Consider the following 21,506-nt stretch of genomic DNA (forward strand, 5'->3'; position numbering starts at 1 on the left):
CCAACAAAGGTCAATGCAATGTTTTTAAGAGAGAAAACCAGAAATATTTTGAATAGAATACAAGGGATTCATCCATTGATTCTTCTCGTTCTAACTTTAACTGGCGCTTGTTTTTTTTTCGTAGCAACGTTTTCCAGATCTTCTGTTCAAATTGATAGTGATCGTTTTCAGCTTGCTCGTTCAAAGGCCTTTTCTAACATTATCAAATGCTCTGAATCAAAAGACAGTCTTTTTTGTTTTCAAAAGTATCGGTCAAGCTTGGAAAATGAAGCAGAATATACCATCTCAAGCTTCTCAAAAGTTCAGCTAGAAAGGTCAGTTTTAACTAATTCCAATCTTTTTAAGCGCCAATATAAAAACAATAGAAACAATAGAAACTAAAAACTAACCATTTGCAATTTGACAATCTATATTTACTTTATATCGATCCAGTTGTCTTGATGTAGTATCACAAAATATCAATGATTTAGCGCTACTCTTGAATATTCAAACTTGTTTTCATCAAGCAGATATTCTTGATCGTGCCAATGAATTTGCTGCTGCTGCTTCTCCTAGGCTCAGTTGGCTTGGTCTTGTTGGTATCTTTATTAGTCTTTTTATCCAAGTATTCATTGCGTTGCATTCTTTTATTACATTTATATTGAGAAACAAAGAAATGGAAAAAAGCTATAGTAACATTCATGCTTTAAGTCAAAATTTTGAAGTTTTAAATGACAGACAAATTAATTTTTATAAATCCTTAACTGACCTATCGACGAATATCAAATCAGAAACCAGAAACTTACAAGGAAGACTCAATCGTGGTGGAGATGTTAGAAGGGATTTTGAAAAATTGAATCAAAAGATTGAAGAAAGTTGGGTTGAAATACAAGAATTAAAGAATGCAATCTCAAATGCTGTTAATAATAACAACAGCAGCAACATTAATAGTGGTAATATTATTAGTAAAACCAATAATAATAGTCTTGTTAATAATAATCTTGGTAATCTTGGTAACCTCAGTAATCTTAATCACTTCAACTACTTGATTTCTAATGATCCTCCCATTTATTCCCCAAGTGGTATTGGAAAGATTAAAAGTGCATCAATTCAAGATACTGACAATAAATTGGTGTATCCAAGATACTATTCAAGATCATCTAATTTTGTAAATGTTAGACAAAATAAGATCAGCTCTAACTCAGTTAGTGATAGTAAAATTGATATGAACCCTAAGAAACCAACAAACAGTGAGTCAAATAAAGTTGAAATTAAGAGTATTATAAGCAGAACAATTGAAATTGAAAATAAAAATAAAAATAAAAGTAAAAATGAAAATGAAAATGAAAATGAAAATGAAAATGAAAATAATATTCCTAATCCACCATCACCTTCAATTCAAGCAACAGTGGATGGACAAACATTTGATCTAACTACTCAAGAAGGTCGCAAGAAATGGTGTGAATACATTCAAAATAATCCCAAAAAGATTAAAAATGAGATATGCCAGGAAAATGATAAGCCAGATAATAAGCCGAGTGATAGGGAAAACTACAATGTAAATGACAAGGAAAGGTTCAAGATAAATGATAAGGTGGAAGATGGAAGTTATAATAAAGATTACCAAAAGATCGCCAGTAAGGAAAACATTGATACAAATTTTGACGGGTTAAAAGGCAGCAGCAACAGAAAGAATGGAAGTCAAGTCAAAGATAAGATTGTAGTTGCTAAAACTATCCTTGGAGTGTCGGATATTAATCTAGAAAATGTGTTGAAGACGGAAGATTCAGAAGCAGACTTAAAAATAGGAATAACTCCAGCACTTCTTGATGAGTTGAACATCTCCAGGTTTGATAAAAATGGGAAACCTTTTCGCCGTCTCTTTATTCCTGGAAGGGGATGGATCTCAGCTAAAAAATTGGAGGAGGACAACCCAGAACTCGGAGCAAATTTGAACACCAACACGCTACAGTTCGGTACCTAAGGCAGTCACCCCCTATACTCACCTCCATTTTCATTCTCTCACCTCCGTTCTCACCTGTGTTTTCTTTTTTTGCTTTTGGACGAATCAAAAGGGATTGGTATTGTGGCAGTCTCCTTTCCTTTTTTTTCTTTTTTAGATTTCGTTTGAGTTATTCTTGTGATTTTGTTTTTTGGGCAAACACTGTTTTGCAAGTTCATAGTGGCATTGATAATTGAACCACACTATGTGATAATCTTCTCTGGTTTCTCAGCCCTAAATAAATGCCATTTTGCTTGCTTTTCTCTAAAAACGAGGTGAGCTGGTCCTCCACACTAGTCGCACAGTAGCAAAATGAGAAAAACGAGGTTTCCATGGGGCACAGCACCACTTCTCTCTTTCTTAAGATTCACACTGAACAGCACCCTCAAGTAGCACCCCGTTCTAACAAAAATACCAAGATAAAATATGAACAGATCCCGAAAAGAAGGGTGATTCTGCGCTTAGACAAAACTTTATTTGGAGGCGCTAACGGTCCCCGTCTTTTGCTCTTCTGTGCAAAAACAGATTTAGAGGGTATCGTTTTTGTTAGTGCAGAGGGTGTTGGATTCTATTAGCCATTTGTTTTCTTCAAAAAAATGGGGCAGCTGCAGTCTCACGAATCCCTGCTAGGGCTGGGAGCATTTGCAGCTTTCCAGCTTTGTGTGCAAAAGTTCCCAGTCCAGCTGTCGGAGTAAATGGGTCTGGCAGATACTTGAGACCTTTTACGCCATGCGCTCCAAACAGCCTCCTACCAGAAAAATTTCTTCAGTTTGTCTTTGCAATTATCAATGCTCTCGCTTTTTCGTTTGGCTTTAGAGGTTAGGTAACAGCCTTGCGAGTAATTCCAAAGGTTGGATGAAAAGCAACAACAGATGCACTCACGTCGGACTTATTGAATTTTCGGAGCTCTTCTTAAACGGACTCCGCGCAATTAAATTGCGATTATATGAATACATGTTGAGGTAAAATATCCACCTTTAGATTTCGGACGTTCTTTGTGTTAGCGAACATGCTCGCTATCTTTAATGCGCTCTATCTCACAATCAGACAAAACTTTTATGCTATGGGGAAAAAGAAAGAAATTTCTGAAATCACATTGGACTAGTGGATCTGATAACCACCAACAAGGTGCTGTGAGACCATTTGCTTTCCTCGTTATCCTTTTTCAGTCTTTGGGTTGGGTCTGAATGGTTGCTAAAAGAAAATCAAGCCAGAAGTTACCGAGCAGTGAAAGAGTGAAAGAGCGTGATTGAGATATTACCAAAGAAATAAAACTCTCGCCAGTGGGGATTTGAAGAAAATGAACACCAAATGGCCATTTGCAGGGACCAATCACGGAGCGGTGTATAGTAAGATGGCTCATCAAACAAAAAGCTTAAGGGCAGACATTGTAGAATCAGCAGCAATGGTATCATTCGCGACACCAATCGGCACTCGTTTCTTTTACTATTATTTGAACTCTCTTACTCCGGCGGGCTTAAGCATAGCGAGCAGTGCTCCAGGACACCTTGTTCGCCACCGAGAACTCCTTCGGGTCCGATCGTTTCTTGCTGCAGAGATATGCAGTCCTGCTAGAACGGTGGTGCACTAACCTCCAAAATTATCGCACTCAGCTATCGGACGCTCTGGACGTAATCACAAATACGCAGATGCTAATTGAATTGTTTGGCATGGACTGGTATATAAGAATATAGGAATACTCGCATTTCATCAGCCCTTTCGCTGTGTAGTCTTTTCAATAAAAACCACCTTGTTGATTGATAAAATAGCTCGCACCGATAATAACTATCCCTACCTTTTATCTCCATATACCTTCATGGTTATCCTATAATCAAATCATTCTATTACTTCCAATATAAATAAAGCGATATCATCTTGTATTTCTATCTAGATATCTCTTTTTTTTCTATCTTTCTTGGTAGCACAATTAGAAAATAATACAATCTACAATCTACAATCTACACTGATACACTGATACACTGATACACTAATTCCCTTGCATTTTTCTTTTTTATCAATAAAAATGTCTCACTGCTTCAACCACCACATAAACTCGACTTTGATCTCTTCAAAGCCTTTACTTCACTATCATCACAATAACAATAGTATCAACGATTCCCACGTTTTTGCTCAGACAAATATCAAAACTTCATCTTCAACCTCAATGTTCACAACAACCTTGTCTTCTCAGAATCATTCAATCACAAAAAATTATAATACTACTACTACTACTGATTATAATAATGATAATGATAATAATGATAATAATGATAAAAAGAGAAAAACTATACCCGTCTTATTGCCCTCGCTAGGTAGCACTTTAAATAACTATCACTACTCTGATAACAGCGAAAACTTTTCAAATCTGGAAATTCCATTTTCTTTAAGAAAATCCAAATCCTCATTTTATAATAAATACTCAAAAAACATTGAGTTACCTCCCTTAAGATCAATTACTCCCCTAAAACACAACATTGAAAACACCAATAATCAATTTAGTTATACTAATTCTCCTTCTCCAAATAATTTGAACATCAAATTAAATGACCATTCTTCATGCTTGAACGCAACCCAACCTACCTCACCTCTTCAGAACAACTCAGATCTAACTACAATAACCATCACATTGCCAATAAATTCTAACTTATTCAAGAATATCTCCCCTGGCTCTTTTTCTGACAATAACAGTCTTAACAATATAATAAATGATACAATAATAAATTCAGTCAAGCAAGCCACAACTCAAGCTGCTAACCACATTTTTAATTTTTCAAACAATAACACCTCTTCCAAATTTGAACATTCAACTACTCACAATAACCAATCAGAAATACAGCAAAATGGTTTGCATCCAAATCAAAATAACCACCTTACCACTGATACTAAAAACATAGATGACATAAACAGCAACAACAACAACAACAACGGTAATGGTAATATTAATATTAATGCCAACGCAAATATCAGCAACAATATCAAACCAAACTACCTTAACCAATCTCACTGCAAAAAGAAAAGACAAAGAGTTGGCCCTTCTTGTGATTTGTGTAGATCAAGAAAAGTCAAATGTGATGCTGAAATCATAGTCATTAGAAATTTAAATCCCACCTCAAATCAAAAAAATACCAAAATAAAATCTGACAACTCAGAAACAGAAAACAATGAATATCAAGTGATAAAAAACTTCAATCTCAAAGACTACAATTTGACTGAAAAAGAGTTGCAAATGATCTACGACAAATACAACACTGCTAAAAAGGAACAGTTTCACCTAACCTCTTCCATCTCTGGCATGATCACTCCCAACGCATCCCAGACCTCCTCTCCAAGACTAAATGGCCTTGGAAATGGCCTTGGAAATGACGCTGAATACGATGAATACAATGGCTACCTCTACATCAAAACCCAAACAAAGCTCATCAGATTCAAGCCTTGCAATGCCTGCACCGCTAGAAGCGTCAAATGCTGCTTCTCCAGAGGCTTTACCAGAGAGGACATGGTGAACAACAACAAGAGACGCAAGCTATAACTCTATTCCACATACCCATTGCACTATGTAGTTTGTACCACTAATCTATACTATATCTCACGCCCTTTACCACTTCTCACCGCTCCTCACCACTCCTCACAAAACACGCACCAGAATCACCATCATACACGTGATTTACGGCAATCGAAGTCTATCTGCCGCCATTTGCCGTGGATCACGTGCCTCCAGGACGTTCTAGATGGCTGTTTTTTTTTCTGGAGCTGCATTTTGATTCAGCTCTCCAACTCCACTCAGAACTGTTGTTGCTCAACATGCCCTCCAAAAGAAGAAGATCAACCATACTGCACTCTCCTAGAAGCCTTACAAAGAAAGCAAGGAGAAACAGCGATGTCAACTACGAATTGCAGACCTTTTTGCACTCAACTTTGTCCTTGGTTCAAAACTTGAGAGATGACAACAATCGTCCAATCTCCAAAGAATACCTAAGATTGCCCAATAAAAAAAACTATCCTGATTACTACTCGCAAATATCAAATCCCATTTCTCTTACTGATATCAAGGGCAAAATCAACACGAAACACTACACTGATCCGAAGGACTTTTTGCACGACATTAAACTAATGGCTGACAATTCCTCCACTTACAATGAAACATCCAGCTTGATAGCCCAGGATGCTAGGCACATTTATAACTTTGTTAGTGATCAGGTCAAACAATTCTTAGGCGAAAAAGTCGACATTCCAAGATATGAGAGAAGAACACCATCTAGAAAATTAACCTCTTCTTCTTCAGCAGCCTCAAATGATAGCTTTAAAAAACCAACAAAGCTTCATCTAAACTCGAAAAAATCAATTTCTCAAGAGCACCCAGATACTTTATCTACTTCTTTGAAAATTAAACTACCTTTGAAAAAACTGGAAAAACAAAAAATCTCATTGTCAAATGACTTATTCCATATTCAAATTGACGATTCTTTGAAATCAAAATTGACTACAATAATGGAATCACTCATAAATTATAAAGATGAAGAAGCCGGTCAGATTTCTCTTCCATTTATGATCGAACCCGATAAAGTTGATTATCCTGATTATTATCAAATCATCAAAAATCCAATTGCTATAAATACTGTATTGAAAAAAATTACCGGTGTTGACCCAACTATTCAAAGATCCAATAAAAGAAAAGGGAGAGGCCGAAAAAGATCTTCAATTACCCCGGTCCCTTCTTTTCCTGTTTATCAAAATTTCCAAGAATTTAAAACAGACCTCTTTGATATTTTTAAAAACGCCCAGACTTATAATCAAGAAGGTAGTTTGATCTATGAGCATTCAAAAATTTTAGAGAAAGAATTAGAAAAACAATTGACCCAACTACTTGATTCTTTAGATTCTGAGAGCAGTAAAACTCAAGAAAATATTGCAAACATAGACCAGGATGATCTTGATCGCCTAGAAAACAAGAAAAGGACAAAACAACCAAAATCTCTTGCCGGAATTAAATTACATGTTAAAAATCCTTCAGAAAATTCCTCTTCCTCTAATGTAACAAAAATAAAATTAAAATTACGCGGTTCAAAAGAAAATAAAATGGAAATCGACAATAAGAGAATACAAAATGAAAAATTACAGGAAAACGAAAATCAAGAAGATGCTGCCAGTTTAAAACAAGAAGATGATGAATCACCTACTCAAAATTTGAAAAAGTCTTTGAGGCTTGCTAGCCTGAAAACTGATGAATCAAATAATAATTTTATTAAACCAGAAATTATTAACTCTCCTTCCAAATTGCGTTCCCATACAAGAGCTAATACAAAAATTAGAACTAGATCAAGAATCACAAAACCAGATTCTTCAAGCTTTGCTGAAGATCGTACTAACAAAGTTCTCTTAGAGCATGAATCACCATCAAACAAAAATGAAGATTCAAAAAGTACACCTCCAATATCTCCAAAAACTTCAAAGAACCAAAAAAATCAAGTCCCTGATGATTACAAGAGTGACGAAAGTATCTTATCTAATGATAATGAAAAACACACTGGTACTAAAAATATTAAGACCATAGATAGTAAAGAAAATCTAGATGATATTGAAGATAAAGATGATGAAAAAATCGTAGATGAAGAAGAAAACAAAGACAAAATAAATAGCAAGATCGAAGGACAAGATAACAATGACACTACTAAAATTCTCAAGTCTGAGGAACCTCCTTTATTATTAGAATATCCTTCTTTTGTAATAACTCAAAGAAAGTTGATTCAGCCCAAATCTTCCCCATTGATTCTGGAAATCTCCATTTCTTCCTCCAAAAATACAAAAGGAACTCACCGTCAAAATTTTGCATTTTTCCCTGATCAGATTAATATGAATTCCTTGATAATGCCTACTTATTTTGAATACAAATTCGAATCCTCAAAAGCAAACAAAATTAGTGATTTTGCGATTAATCTACCTCAAAGCAAAAATGCTATCACCATATTAATGTCATTGAATGATATTTTAATAAATAAAAATTACGTGTCTGGACTACTTATAAATGGTGAAAGAGCAAACCCAAGTCCTAGTATGACTTATGCTGATAGTGGAAAAGTTCTAACTTCAAAATATGAAGTCAGACTTGCTAATGGAATTAATAATATACAGTTTCTTGTTCAGATCCTGGCCAACTCAAGAGAAAGAGTTGCACAAGAAATTATTGAAGAAAAAGTTGATTTTTGGGTTCAGGTATCACAATAGATTATGTACTATTTTTGAGAAATAAAAAGAATCATTTATTTTGTTAGATAAATATAATTTTGTAATTTATGTTAGAAAATAAACTTTCAGAAAAGAATTATCAACGTAGAATACAGAAATGCATAAAAAAAATCAAAAATCAAAAATCAAAAATCAAAAAAATGAACTAAAAAAATTACAAATAAAACTAATCAAAATATTCTTCCCATTCCCTTTCGTAATTTTGTTGCTCCAAAATTGCCTGTTTTGTTTTCTCATCAACTTTTCCATCAAATATTGATAAATCAACGTTTTTCAATCCTGTTTGACGGGCCAAGTTGGGAGATATCATATTTATCTCATAAATTACTTTTGCCTTTTTGTTTGCAATCAGAGAATCATCATGCATATGTTTTATTCTGTCATATCTCACAGCTGTTGGCTGAGTTATCGAAGGATAAAAATTGATACCAGTATAAGGGTCTCTTTTTCCATTCCTTAGATTGAGAATATTTAGCCTTGATTGAACTAAAAAATGATTGTATTCCCTGCATTTTACTGCATGGTCATATAACCAATTTGGATCAGAGACCAGCAACTTTGAAGTTTTTGATTTTTTTGACTGATCAATAATATTGTAGTCGTTGTTGGAATGATCATTATGCTGAAGATCTATCAAGGAATCAAGATTGTTTGGCGTGCTATTCTTCTGAAATTTTAGTAAAGCACCATGCCAAGTTACCCATTGCTTTTTATCGTACTTTTTGGGATCGTCTGGGACAGTGTCAGTTGGATCAGCTAACTCGCCTTCAACCCTGCCATTGTCTCTTGCTTTCTGTTCATAGTAATCATCAGTGACTCTTTTTCCACCAACTATAATTTTGGCACCAAATACCTGGTAGAAACTTTTTGCAGTAATTAAACCTATTGATCTCCCCTTATAAGAATGAGGAATAAGGTCTCTGTGTATAAGATCGAATTTCTGATCATTGGAAATGATGTATTTGTATAGTCTTTTGTATTTGTTGAATAGCAAATAGGAGTCTCTAAAACCAACACATCTTGCGGGTTCTGTAGCCAACATGTATTTCTTCTCGCCATTGCCTTTGACAGTAAAAGTCCTGACCCTAAACTCTCGATTGTTTAGTAGGTTACCATTAGAATCAATTTTGGTATCTCCCTGAGGATCGTCAGGAAGTATGTATTCGTCTTGCAACTCGCCGAGCAACAAAACATTACCGTCATCATCTACCTGAGGCACTGGAGTGCTTAGTTTCCTGTTTTTGAAACCACCAGCTCTACCTGTTCTTCGTTTTCTGGTAAGGCCGGTGACTGAGTGGGTTTCATCTTCGTCGTCGTCGTCGTTGTCATTCTCATGGTCGTTTTCATTGTCGTGGTCATGGTCATGGTCATGGTCATGGTCTTCGTCGTCATCACAATCGTCTTCTCCAACATCGTCTTCATTGTCTTCGTTGTTATCATTTTCACGACCACTGTGGTCATTATCACGAGCATCAGAAGTGGCATCGGAATGGGGGTGAGGTTGAAGACTGGACAACCTTCTAGACAACCTCTTGCGCTTCTTCAAAACAGGACCATACAACTTCTCCCTGGCCAAGGTGGTCTTGTTCTTGCTTCCAGGAGGCCTCCCACCTCGTCTTCGCTTGGGGGTCACCACAACAGGCTCGTCATCGTCCTCGTACTCCCCAACGCTATCGTCGTCGTGCTGATCTGGCTCGCTGGCAGCATTATCGCGATAGTCATCGTCGTGGAGGTCTTCTGTGTCCAGCTGCTGCGGTATTTTTGGCTGGTCTGCTTCTCCATCCAATAACAGCTCTTTCGTTGCCCCAGACATATTCTGCTCTCCCAATCCTACCAATCACCTCTACTCAGCTTCCAACATCGTTCAATTCGCAAAAAGCTCCAATGAAGATGCTGTGCACGTGAGCTCCTTCCAAGAAAAAGCGACTCGTTTTGCGATGAGCTGCGAAAATTTTTCAAAGCTGATCCAGAAAAGCTATATAAAGAGTCTCGTTTCCCCTGCTGCTTGATTTGCTTTTGCTCTTGCTTCTTCCTCAGAACATTATTTGCACCAAGAACTCCAGCTTCTGGTCAACAGCCTGCCAATTTCTGTTCTTTCCAATTGTCGCTACCTTTTCTGTTGGTTTCTGCTCCACCCTACCATTTCACCTCGACCATCATTCAATCTCAAACTTATTCTCGATTATCATCTCCTATTTTTGGTCAAAGGTCGCTTACTACTGCAAATTCTTTCCAGATTTCAGTCTCACTGGTTTTTTCTACTTATCTTACTCAAGGTATTTCTTTTTAACGAAAAAAAATATAAATTAACCCGAAACCCAGTATTTTCAAAGAAGAGAACAGACCATTTCTTTTTCTTCTTGCTTAGCATTTTTAAATTATTTCATGTCAAAGGAAGTATTACTTCGTTTCTCTCGCCCTGCTAAACCTAGATAACATAAGCTTACTCCCACTGTAACTCGAGAAATCTCCTTTAATATTTTAGCTAATATAAAGGTAAATCTATTATCACTAATTTTTCTTTTCATTTTTTTTTTTCATCATTTTATTCCCAATTCATAAAGATTTTAAAAGTCTAACCAAGTTTCCCCCTCCCCCTTGGTAAGAATTTTATTATCCTGTTCCTAACTTGTATTAAGATAAAAAGCAAAGTATTTTTTTTTAAGAAAAACAAAAAGCATCCTATTTATAATTACTGAAGAATGGTTATCTCAAATCAAGATTACATTGATCATGAACTATCCACTAGTTTGGATTCAGCTGATTCTTTTGAAGGCCCAGAAAAATTATTGGAGATTTGGTTAACTCCACATGAAAATGATTTAAATGTTGAAAATGGCTTAAGATCTGTACCTTTATTTGAATGGCAAAATCTTCTAGATATCATCAATTGCAAGATTCTTTCTCTTAAAAAATCAGAAAATTTAGATGCTTACATTTTGTCAGAATCTTCTTTATTTGTTTATAATAATAGAATCATTTTAAAAACTTGCGGCACAACAACAACTTTACTATCCATTGATTATTTTTTCAAAATCTGTGAAAAATATCTCCACTGGAATATCAAATTTTTTAAAAAACCTTTCAAAATTTTTTACTCAAGAAGAAAATTCATGTTTCCTCATAAACAAATTGGTTTGCATAAAGATTGGAATCTCGAAGTCCAATATTTAGACTCATTTTTTGAAGATGGTTCTTCCTATATTGTTGGTAAATCAAACAAAGATCACTGGCATCTCTATACAAACGGTAACTCAAATCTTGTTCAATTTCCAATCAATAATGGTTTGCCTTCTCCATCTGTCTTCAAATTCAATGACGAAACCTTTGAAATTTTAATGACTGGTTTATCTACCGAAGCTTCTCGTCAATTCTTCACCAACGAAATTTTCAAAAATAATCTTTCTGGAAATTCAAACCTGCATACAGATGGCCACATTCTGGGCTTAAAAACATCAAAATTCACTCAACTAAACAACATTTATAACACCGATGCCATTATTCATGACGCCTTTTCCTTCACCCCATGTGGCTATTCTTCAAATTCTATTATCGATGAAAAATATTACTACACTTTACATGTCACTCCCGAAAAGGGTTGGTCTTATGCTAGTTTTGAAAGCAATGTTCCTTCATTAAAATACAATTTGACTAATTTAACTATTTTGAAAAAAATTTTGAACCTTTTCAAGCCTTCACATTTTGCTTTCACTCTTTTCCAACTAAAGGATGAATTTGTTCATATTGATCATCTTTATGACTTTAATAATCACGAAGTTGACAACATTTCCGATCTTGAATTGGATAGTTCTCCTAGCCCAAAAAAAGTCAAAAAATTTAAATATAAATCTAATTTTGAATTGTTAAAAAATTGCAAAATTAAAGGATATAAGAAAACTGACAGAATCATCTATGATGTTGATGAATACGAATTATTATATCTTAGTTTTGTAATTGGGGAGGAATAATTTAATTTATTTAATAATTAAAGATTTATATTTTTTTTTTCTTTTTTTTTTCTACCCTTAGTTTTCTTTCAAAACATATTGTTAATTTTTTTTTGTTCTTTTTTGCTTAATGTTTTCCTTTTTTTTTTGTTGTTTACACTTGTCATTTTTTTTTATTTTTTTTTTGTTGACCGTCATAATTGACATCTTATTCTTTTTGACTGTTTTTGTTTTTCATTAATTATATTTCTAAAATTTTAAACACTTTTAAATAATTTTATACATTTACGCATTCTTAGATTTAAACATGATACAAACATACTTTTCAATTGATAAAATTAAATGTATTTTGTAGATTTATTTTATTCAATTATTAAAAAAAGAAAAAAATTATATTAAAAATGAGATGAATAAATATAACTAATAGATAACTGAAAGAATTTATAACAATATAATCAAAATATAACATCTTCATCATCGTCATTAATTAGATCGTTGTCTCCAGATTGATTGCCTCTATCAACCTTTAACACGCCTTTGGCTTCATCTTTGTCTTGATTATCTAATAGCAATTGCTTTTTGGCTTTTGCTTCCAAATCCTGAATTTCTTGTTGTTTTTGTTTTTTCTCTTGAACTTTTTTCAATCGGTAAAATTCTTCTCTATCCAATTCATCTAACTCACTATTAATATATTTGATTGTATTATCAGTTCTGGGAATAATTACATGTTCAATTGCATTAACTCTTCGATTGGTGACTTTAATAACCTCATCTAAAATAATAAAGGCAGTTTGCAAAGAGGCTAGTTCAACTAAAGTCTCAACAGCTTTGGAATAAATCAATTTACATTTTTGAACTTGCTGACCACCTCTACCCAAACCTGTCATTTTAAAATCATTAATTGAATTATCAATAAACGATTCAAAAGCAGGTAGTTTGACACCAGACACATTTTCTTGCTTGGAGTGGACTTTGAACCTAGCCTTTGATCCAACAGACTCTTGAACTTGATAACTGATATTATTCATTCCCGTGGCATAAGTAACTTCAGCCAAAGAAAAAGAAGCAGTTTGCATTACTCTGCCCATCTTTAATTTGGCATCGTTTATTCTTTTTGTAATTTCTCTAAATCTCTTTGTAAGAGCCTCTGATTTTCTTTTCAACAAACTGTGCCCAATCTCGGCACCTTTTAGCTTGAGTTTCATTGTTGTCAATGTCATTCGAGTAGCGAAGACCTGCTCTCTTCATAAACCAAAGCCATGTTAGCCTCGAATCTTTCAATCTAAAAGGTATCAAAAATATGGTGCTTTTAAAAGCAGCATTTCTAGCCAAAAAAGCCAATGACATACCTGTTCCCTGCTCCAGACATCTTGAACTATACACAATCAAATTCCACACCTATCGACTCTTACGAACCCTCTCAAAAGATAGTCAGTGTCTGCTCACTGCTTTGATGATTTTTTTGGTTCAATTCAGCAGCCATTGCCCAGAATCCGGTACATATCACGTGCATTATATAATTTCCGAGGGATGATATAATCTGTGCTTTATTTTCTGGGTTTTTATCAGTCTACAGGTGGTTTATATTTCGCTATCTATGTGAGGGTATCTATGTGAGGGTATCTATGCGAAGGTATCTTTCGCCACTAGGATGTATGGCGACTCGCTGTCCAAGTTATACTGCTCCATCACATTGTTGTCGGACAACTCGAGCTCCTGCAAATGTTTCAAGCAGGAAAGATTTTCCATTTTACTGATTTTATTGAAATTCAAATGCAATTTCTTAAGCTTTTCCAAGTTTTCTAGTCCTTCAATTACTTGAATGTTGTTATGCGATAAGAAAAGATGTTCCAATCTGTTTAAATTAGCTGGTAGGTTTTCTATCTTGGCAATTTGATTATAAGACAACACTAAACTTTGCAAGTTACTTAGCAATTCAAGGTTCTCAATTTTTGATAATGCATTATTCGAGAGATTCAATCGTTTTAAATTATTGGTTTTACTCAACTCACATAATGACTGATGATTGAACTCGATCTTTGAAATTAAGTTATTTGACAATATTAAATCTTTTAGTTTTCTATGAATAACAATTGAGTTTAACGATTTAAATTTGTTAAATGATAGATTTAAAGTCTCCAAGTTATTAAAACCGCTGATGTTGAAATCTTTCAATTTATTGTAAAATAAATTTAAATTTTTTATTGAGGGTATATTGATATCATTTAAGTTGGTGATTTTACTTATTTTATTATAAGATAGGTTCAAGTTTTTTAAACTAGAAAGATTTTCAAAACAATTTAAATCGAATTCGGTAATATGATTTGAATTCAATTTCAAAACTTTGAGTTTATTCAATTTATTGATGTTTGAAATTCTTCGTATTACGTTTTGACTCAAATCAAGTTCTTTTAAAGCTGGACAATTATTCAAGTTCTTAATAGCATTAATAGTATTATAATGAAGATCTAAATAAGCTAGATTTTCATTGTCTGGTAAATTTTCAATCTGGGTTAAATAATTGTATGATAAATTAAGTTTTCTTAAATTTGATAAATTTGATAAATTTTCAATTTTCCTTATTTTGTTATTATAAAGATTTAAATATTCTAGGTTTTTCAATTGATTTAATGCTTGACCAATACAAGTGATATTGGTGCTACCTAATTCCAAATTTTTTAAAGAGTCTTTTAAATAAAGTAAACAAGACTGGCCATTTTCAATTAAATTACCAATTCTTGAAAACCCCAAATTTAAATAGGTTAAACTGTATAAATTTTTAAAACAACTCACTGGAAGATCAATAATCTTGTAATTACCAGATAGATTTAAAGATTTTAAATTGACCAACTTATCAAAACAATTTGCAAAATCAACAATCTGAGTTGTCGCTAAATTTAATTCTTCTAAAGTACTTAAATGCGAAATTTGATTGGGAAATGTAGTTAGTTTATTATTTGAAATTTTTAAAACTCTTAGGTTTTTCAATTTTAAAATTGAATCATCAATATCAAATAAATCATAATTATAACCTAAATTCAATTCAGTCAAATTCAAAAAATCATTCAAATTCTTAATTTTTTTCAATTTATTGGAAGCCAAATTTAAAGTTCTCAAGTTATTATTAAATAAACCATTATAGTTATCCATTTCAATTGATTCCAAATTGTTACCACTTAAACATAATGTCGTGAGATTGTTTAAATTAAGCAATTTTAAGTCATCAATGTTACGTATACAATTGTAGGCCAAAAGATTTTTAATCGATATCGTGTTTCCTAAAAACAAATGAACAAACTTTATTATCATGTTGTTATCGAGTTTTATGCTATCATTGGGATCCTTTAGTCTCAAAAAATTGAAGACAGATAAATCATTAATTGAGGAAATAAAATTAATCTTTCTGATAATTGAAGTGTTATTGAAAAATTCATTTAGTTTAGATGAGCCAATAAAGAAAAAATCAAGAGATAGTTTGTTAACCTGGATATTGTGAAAAGTAGTAAAACTAGCCAAGTCAGAAAAGGATAGCCTGAAAGCATCAAGACCAGAGGTTTTCGAATTCTGCCTAATACTGTTTACAATGAAAAAGGAATTATTCTTGGAAATGTTGTTTCGATTATTGCTGGCATCAGTGCTGTCGTTGTATTCGATGATAAGATTATTAAATAGTTTGAGTCGAGCAAACCAGGCAAGATGATTTATGTTGGACAAGCTGAGCAACAAAACATGGCCCAAGAACAAATAACTAACTATCTGCTCGATTATGTGAGGAGGTAAGATAACACTGTCCAGCCTAGAGCACCCATCCATCGTGCTTTCTGTGTTTGAGTCGTCAAAATCCTCTCATTTGATTATATCTGCTTCTTCTTTTAGGTCCTTGCTTACGCGCAAAAACGCATTTCAATGCACAAACGCAGAACCCGTTGTTCTGGATCTGCTGTATTTTTCACACCGTGCTCACAATTACACACCTTCTGGTGAAAAATTTTCTGGCTGATTAGAAAAGATGCTTCGTTGCTTGATCTGTTCTTTCGTCGTCCTTTTTTGTTCACAGCTACGATGCCTCCATATTTTGTTAGACCCGAAAACGTTTTGAAGGTATGTTTCTTTGGCGTTTTTCAGAGTGTTTGTCTCTGTTCTACGATTTTTTTGTAATCTTTACAATTCCTGTTTTAGTAGTTTTCACTCTCTTCAAATTACATGTTCTAACTGTTTTCAAAGCGTTGCGAGGAGCTCATTGCTATTGGCCAATCTGAGGCTGCTTTAGGTGATTTGAAAGATTTTTTGACCTCAAGTAGAACTCGTCATGTTGCTGCTCCTACCTTAGAACCAGTTGCCTCTTTATTTGTTGAATTAGCTGTCAAACTTAGTAAAGGAAAAGTTGCCAAAGATGGTTTGTACTCCTATAAAAAATTGGTTCAGTCTACTCCAGCTGGTTTGATTTCCTTAGAAAATATTTGCAAAAAATTTATTGATTTATCAGAAGTTCAATTAAACAATGCCCAAAAACAAGCTGACAAAAGAATGCTTGATAACGTTGAAGATGATTTAGAAGCTGCTGTCTCGCCTGAAGACATCCTTATGTCTGCTGTTTCTAATGATCAATCATCTGACAGGTTAGATAGAGAATTAGTAGCTCCCTGGTTAAGATTTGTTTGGGAAGCCTATAGAACCGTCTTGGATATATTAAGAAGTAACGCTAAATTAGAAATCACTTATTCTGCTGTTGTTAGAAAAACTTTTATTTTTTGTCTTGATTACAAAAGAAAAACCGAATTTAGAAAATTATGCGAAATTTTAAGAAGCCATATTCAAAATCTTTACAATTATAAATCAACTACTTCATATGGGATTAATTTATCTGATCCTGATACTTTACAAAGAAATCTAGACTTAAGATTCAGACAATTGAAAGTCGCCGTTACTTTAGAATTATGGCAAGAATCCTTTAGATCTGTTGAAGATGTTCATACCTTAATTGTTTCATCAAACAGAGCTGCAAAACCTCAAATGATGTTGGAATATTTTGAAAGTTTAGCTAAAATCTTTAAAGTTTCCGGTAACTATTTACATCATTCAGCTGCTTGGCTTAATTATTTCAATCTTTATTCAACTTCTCCAATGGCAACCGAAGAAACTTTAAAAGTATATGCCTCAGTTTTCCTTTTATCAGCTTTGTCCATTCCTGAAGAACCTTCCACTGATGTGTATGAATCAAATGATTTTAAAAATAAAAACTCCAAATTATCTTATTTATTAAATTCATCAAAACCAATTACTCGAGAAATAATTTTGAAATCTGCTCAAAATCATAATATTTTATCTTATGCTGCTGATGATGTTAAAGAATTGTTTTTCTTCTTACAAAAATCATTTCATCCTTTACATTATAAAAAAAGTTTAACTAATATTTTTACTTCATTAGAGAAAAACTCTGATTATAAACCATATATTACTTCATTAATTAAAGTTTCTAACATTAAATTATTTCAACAAATTTCTCAAGTTTATGATACTGTTAAACTAGATTTTTTAATCTCTTTAGCAAGCTTTGAAAATACACCATTTGAAGTATCTCCATTTGAAATAGAAGACTCTCTAGTAAATTCAAGCAAAAATGGATCTTTAACTTCTTTAAGAATCAATCATGATTCGCAAGTTGTAACTTTTGCAAATGATCCGTTTGAAGAAAGAAATAGTTTAAATGTTTTAAATGCCACCAACTCTGAAATTTCTTTGCAATTAACACCTCCAGAATTAGTTCGTTCTCAATTGTCTGTTTTAGCAAAATCTTTATCAAGGGTATTAATTAACGTCGATCCAAGTATTAAGAAAAACCAAGAAATAAAATTACAAAATGCTATCAATTCTGCTTCTAAAGGTGTTATTGCCGAACAAAAGGAACTTGAAAAGAGAAAACAATTATTAGAAGAGAGAAAGGAAAAAGCTGAAGCTGAAAGAAGAGAAAAAGAAGAAGAAGCGTTAAGATTGAAACTTGCTGCCGAACAGGCCGCTAAAGAAGCTGAAAAAGAAAGAGTTCTTGCTGAAACCAAAAGAAGAAAATTGGAAAGAATTGAGCGTGAAGAAAGTGCTATTAGAGAAAGAGAGAAAAAGAAATTGGCTGAAGAAATTAATGCAAAAGGTATTATTAAAGTTGATGTTGATAAGCTAGACGATCTTGATTCTGATAAATTAAGAATCATGCAAATTGAACAATTAGCAAAGGAAAAGAAACAAATGGAAGATAGATTGAAAGCCTTTGGTAGAAGATTGGATCATCTTGAAAGAGCGTATAGAAGATATGAATTACCATTATTAGAAAAAGATGAAGAACTTCAAAAGCAAAAAGACTTGGATAATTATAATTTAATGAAAGAAAAAACTATTAGCCATGCTAGAAAAGAATATGAAATGGCTGTTGAATTAAAAAGTAGACTAAATAGAATTGTTCCTGACTATATTAGTTATAGCAATTCTATTAAAAAAGAGAAGAATGAATATTTCGAGAAGTGTCGTATTGAGGCAGAAAAACAATTAAAGGCAGAAAAACATGCTAGGTTTGAAAGTGTAAAGGCTGAAAGAATTGCTGCATACAAACATAAATTAGAACAAGAAAGAAAGGCTAGACTTGCTAAGGAAGCTGAGGAAAAAGCAAGAGCTGAAGAAAGGGCTAAAGCTGAAGAAAGAACAAGAGCCGAAGAAAGAGCAAGAGCCGAAGAAAGAGCAAGAGCCGAAGAAAGAGCAAGAGTTGAGGAAGAGAAATCTCGTAAATCTATTTCTGAACTTTCATTTTCTGAGAAAATGAAACTTAAAAGATTACAACAGTTATCGGCCAATTCCGGGTCTATTTCAAATGAGGTTATTGCTACCACTGTTACTGCTGCCACTAACTCTAGAATTTCAACTACATCTAATGTTTCCTCTTCAATTTCAACTTCAACTTATAGACCAACCTTTTCTTCAAGAGTTTCTACAACTTCTTCACCCCCAGTGTCTTCACCTCCACCTTCTTCATCTCCAACTCCTGCACCAGAAAAAAAAATGACTTATTCACAAAGAATGAGATTGAAAAGAGCTGGAAGATAAATAAAAATTTACAAAGTATTTCTTTAGATCTTAAATTTACGTTTTTACTTTTTCTAATCGTAGATTATATTGATTTTTAATAGATTCACTGTCTAATACATAGTTTGTAAAAATTATAAAACCTAATTAGCAGGTGAATCTTCGTTAAACCTCAAATCCCAGCCTATTTCTGGACCGATTTTGGGCAACACTTCTGCAACACTTTGAACATCTTTGTCACCTCTACCAGAGACGTTGATAATTAAAGATTTACCTTTACCGAGTTTTTTAGCTAATTGAATGGCTCCAAATACAGCATGGGAACTTTCCAAGGCTGGAATAATACCTTCAAGTTGAGATAATAGTCTAAATCCCGAAAGAGCCTCAGCATCAGTAGCAGCAATAAAAGTGGCTCTACCAGAGGCTTTCCAAGCAGCTAACTCAGGACCAACACCTGGATAATCTAGCCCAGCAGAAACAGAGTGTGTATCATGAATTTGGCCTTCATCGTCCTGCAACACATAAGTTCTTACACCATGAAAAACACCTGGTTCACCGGCAGTTAATGTAGCAGAGTGAAAACCAGAGTTCAAACCAGAACCGCCAGCTTCCACACCTAATAATTGGACTGTGAGGTCTTTTTCGAATGGAGAAAACATTCCTGTAGAGTTGGAACCACCCCCAACACAGGCAACAACAGCATCGGGAAGCTTTCCATCATTTAATTTTGCAAATTCGGCTTTTGCTTCTTGACCTATGACTGATTGAAATGTTCTAACTAATGTAGGGTAGGGATGGGGACCAATGGCAGAACCAACAACGTAATGAGTATCTTTTAAATGAGAAACCCAATATCTAAAAGCTTCTGAGGTTGCATCACGTAAAGTCTGAGTACCATTAGTAACAGATACAACAGAGGCACCAAGAATTCTCATTCTGAAAACATTCAATGCTTGTCTTCTAACATCTTCAGCACCCATGAAAACTTTGCATTCAAGACCAAATTTGGCACATGCAGTGGCTGTTGCTACACCATGTTGGCCAGCTCCAGTTTCAGCAATAATTTTGGTTTTACCTAATCTTCTAGCAATTAAAACTTGGGCAATAGCATTATTTATCTTATGAGAACCGGTATGATTTAAATCTTCCCTTTTTAACCAAATATCAGCACCACCAGCATACTCAGTCAATCTTTCGGCTCTGTGTAAAGAACTTGGTCTGCCCATATAAGGATATAAAGAACGAAATTCTTCCCAGAATTTTTGATCCTCAACAGCATTTTCAAACCCATCTTCTAATTCTCTAAGACAAGCATGAAGAGCTTCAGGGACATATTGACCACCAAAATCTCCAAAAGTGGGTGAATATTTATGCTTTTCTTGAAAGTCAACAGGAGACTTGTCTGGTAATGATTGGGAAGCGTTATTTTCAACTGTTTTTGAAAGGTTATGAGAAGAAGACGAAAGTATTAATTTAACATAATTTTCTGCGGTAATACCTCTTTCACCAGGTTTAGACTCTCCAATTAAAGTGACAATTTTACTTCCAATAACTACACCATCAGCAGATTCACCAACAGTAAGATAATCTTGTTTTGTACTAACCCCAAAACCAACAGCCAAAGGAATGTCCTTGGAATACTCTCTTACGTGGGCAACTAGACTGCCAATCTGATTTGAAATGGATCCAGTTACACCAGTTGTTCCCATCCTGGAAACAACATATATAAAAGAATCTGAAATTTTCGACAAAACCTCTAATCTTTCTTCAGTAGTTGATGGAGCGACCAATGGAACAAAGCTTAAATCATATTTAGCACAGTTAGATCTGAATTTAACAGCTTCTTCAGGTGGCAAATCAACAACAATAAAACCATTGACCCCATATTCAGAACATTTTTGAATAAATTGGATTTCACCATACTTTAAAATCGGATTGTAGTAACCCATAAAAATGATAGGAATAGTTACACCATGAGACTCTCTGGCCTCCTTAACTAGATCCAAAGCTTTATCAAGGTTCATTTCATTCTGGAGAGCTATAACGTTGGCTTCTTGGATTGTAGGCCCATCAGCAATTGGGTCAGAAAATGGTAAGCCTAACTCAATAATGTCAACACCTCCATCTTGAAAGCCTTTTAAGATTGGAATAGTATCTTCAACTGTTGGATAACCAGCAGTGATAAAAGTAATTAGAGCAGCACGATCTTGAGCTTTGGCCTTTGCAAAGGCTTCTTTCAACTGTTGAGACATCCTAATATTCAATAA

The 21,506-nt window shown here is 33.9% G+C and overlaps 9 protein-coding genes across 9 annotated transcripts; 5 read left to right on the plus strand and 4 right to left on the minus strand.

Moving 5' to 3' along the window:
* Positions 1 to 18: 18 nt before the first annotated feature.
* ASCRUDRAFT_32176 (uncharacterized protein) lies at positions 19 to 1,963 on the plus strand (the record flags this gene model as incomplete). The annotated part of the gene is made up of 3 exons (XM_020190338.1): positions 19 to 314; positions 433 to 898; positions 1,169 to 1,963. The coding sequence occupies 3 exons, from the start codon at positions 19 to 21 to the stop codon at positions 1,961 to 1,963; spliced, it is 1,557 nt and encodes a 518-aa protein (XP_020048498.1).
* A 1,758-nt stretch (positions 1,964 to 3,721) lies between these two features.
* Positions 3,722 to 5,583, plus strand: ASCRUDRAFT_74632 (Zn(II)2Cys6 transcription factor domain-containing protein). The gene has a single exon (XM_020192764.1). It carries the CDS (start codon positions 4,005 to 4,007, stop codon positions 5,508 to 5,510), a length of 1,506 nt encoding a protein of 501 aa, XP_020048499.1. The 5' UTR covers positions 3,722 to 4,004; the 3' UTR covers positions 5,511 to 5,583.
* Positions 5,584 to 5,767: 184 nt separating this feature from the next.
* ASCRUDRAFT_12277 (bromodomain-containing protein) lies at positions 5,768 to 8,203 on the plus strand (the record flags this gene model as incomplete). The annotated part of the gene is made up of 1 exon (XM_020188908.1): positions 5,768 to 8,203. The coding sequence occupies exon 1, from the start codon at positions 5,783 to 5,785 to the stop codon at positions 8,201 to 8,203; it is 2,421 nt and encodes an 806-aa protein (XP_020048500.1). The 5' UTR covers positions 5,768 to 5,782.
* A 187-nt stretch (positions 8,204 to 8,390) lies between these two features.
* Positions 8,391 to 10,037, minus strand: NPL6 (Npl6p; the record flags this gene model as incomplete). Its single annotated transcript, XM_020194876.1, has 1 exon — positions 8,391 to 10,037. The coding sequence occupies one exon, from the start codon at positions 10,035 to 10,037 to the stop codon at positions 8,391 to 8,393; it is 1,647 nt and encodes a 548-aa protein (XP_020048501.1).
* Positions 10,038 to 10,926: 889 nt separating this feature from the next.
* Positions 10,927 to 12,192, plus strand: SPE2 (adenosylmethionine decarboxylase SPE2; the record flags this gene model as incomplete). The annotated part of the gene is made up of 2 exons (XM_020190361.1): positions 10,927 to 12,000; positions 12,118 to 12,192. 2 exons carry the CDS (start codon positions 10,927 to 10,929, stop codon positions 12,190 to 12,192), a joined length of 1,149 nt encoding a protein of 382 aa, XP_020048502.1.
* A 405-nt stretch (positions 12,193 to 12,597) lies between these two features.
* VMA8 (H(+)-transporting V1 sector ATPase subunit D) lies at positions 12,598 to 13,616 on the minus strand. Its single transcript, XM_020192765.1, has 2 exons — positions 13,521 to 13,616; positions 12,598 to 13,413 (listed from the first exon to the last, which is right to left on the minus strand). The coding sequence occupies exons 1-2, from the start codon at positions 13,538 to 13,540 to the stop codon at positions 12,627 to 12,629; spliced, it is 807 nt and encodes a 268-aa protein (XP_020048503.1). The 5' UTR covers positions 13,541 to 13,616; the 3' UTR covers positions 12,598 to 12,626.
* Positions 13,617 to 13,794: 178 nt separating this feature from the next.
* On the minus strand, positions 13,795 to 16,073 carry ASCRUDRAFT_6814 (leucine-rich repeat domain-containing protein; the record flags this gene model as incomplete). The annotated part of the gene is made up of 2 exons (XM_020191489.1): positions 13,795 to 15,886; positions 16,060 to 16,073. The coding sequence occupies 2 exons, from the start codon at positions 16,071 to 16,073 to the stop codon at positions 13,795 to 13,797; spliced, it is 2,106 nt and encodes a 701-aa protein (XP_020048504.1).
* Positions 16,074 to 16,233: 160 nt separating this feature from the next.
* RPG1 (translation initiation factor eIF3 core subunit a) lies at positions 16,234 to 19,321 on the plus strand (the record flags this gene model as incomplete). The annotated part of the gene is made up of 2 exons (XM_020189382.1): positions 16,234 to 16,272; positions 16,396 to 19,321. The coding sequence occupies 2 exons, from the start codon at positions 16,234 to 16,236 to the stop codon at positions 19,258 to 19,260; spliced, it is 2,904 nt and encodes a 967-aa protein (XP_020048505.1). The 3' UTR covers positions 19,261 to 19,321.
* Positions 19,322 to 19,382: 61 nt separating this feature from the next.
* On the minus strand, positions 19,383 to 21,491 carry TRP5 (tryptophan synthase TRP5; the record flags this gene model as incomplete). Its single annotated transcript, XM_020190390.1, has 1 exon — positions 19,383 to 21,491. One exon carries the CDS (start codon positions 21,489 to 21,491, stop codon positions 19,383 to 19,385), a length of 2,109 nt encoding a protein of 702 aa, XP_020048506.1.
* Between the last annotated feature and the right edge of the window lie 15 nt (positions 21,492 to 21,506).

The sequence above is a fragment of the Ascoidea rubescens genome (genome assembly GCF_001661345.1).
Source record: "Ascoidea rubescens DSM 1968 unplaced genomic scaffold ASCRUscaffold_3, whole genome shotgun sequence".
In the NCBI taxonomy this organism is placed as follows: domain Eukaryota; kingdom Fungi; phylum Ascomycota; class Saccharomycetes; order Ascoideales; family Ascoideaceae; genus Ascoidea; species Ascoidea rubescens.

What these genes read in the sequence shown, in the direction of transcription:
- ASCRUDRAFT_74632 (XM_020192764.1), top strand. Translation starts at nt 4,005, where the DNA reads ATGTCTCACTGCTTCAACCACCACATAAACTCGACTTTGATCTCTTCA.
- VMA8 (XM_020192765.1), bottom strand. Translation starts at nt 13,540, where the DNA reads ATGTCTGGAGCAGGGAACAG. An exon ending in ATGTCTGGAGCAGGGAACAG is followed by an intron (nt 13,414 to 13,520) that starts GTATGTCATTGG and finishes TGGTTTATGAAG; the next exon opens with AGAGCAGGTCTTCGCTACTC.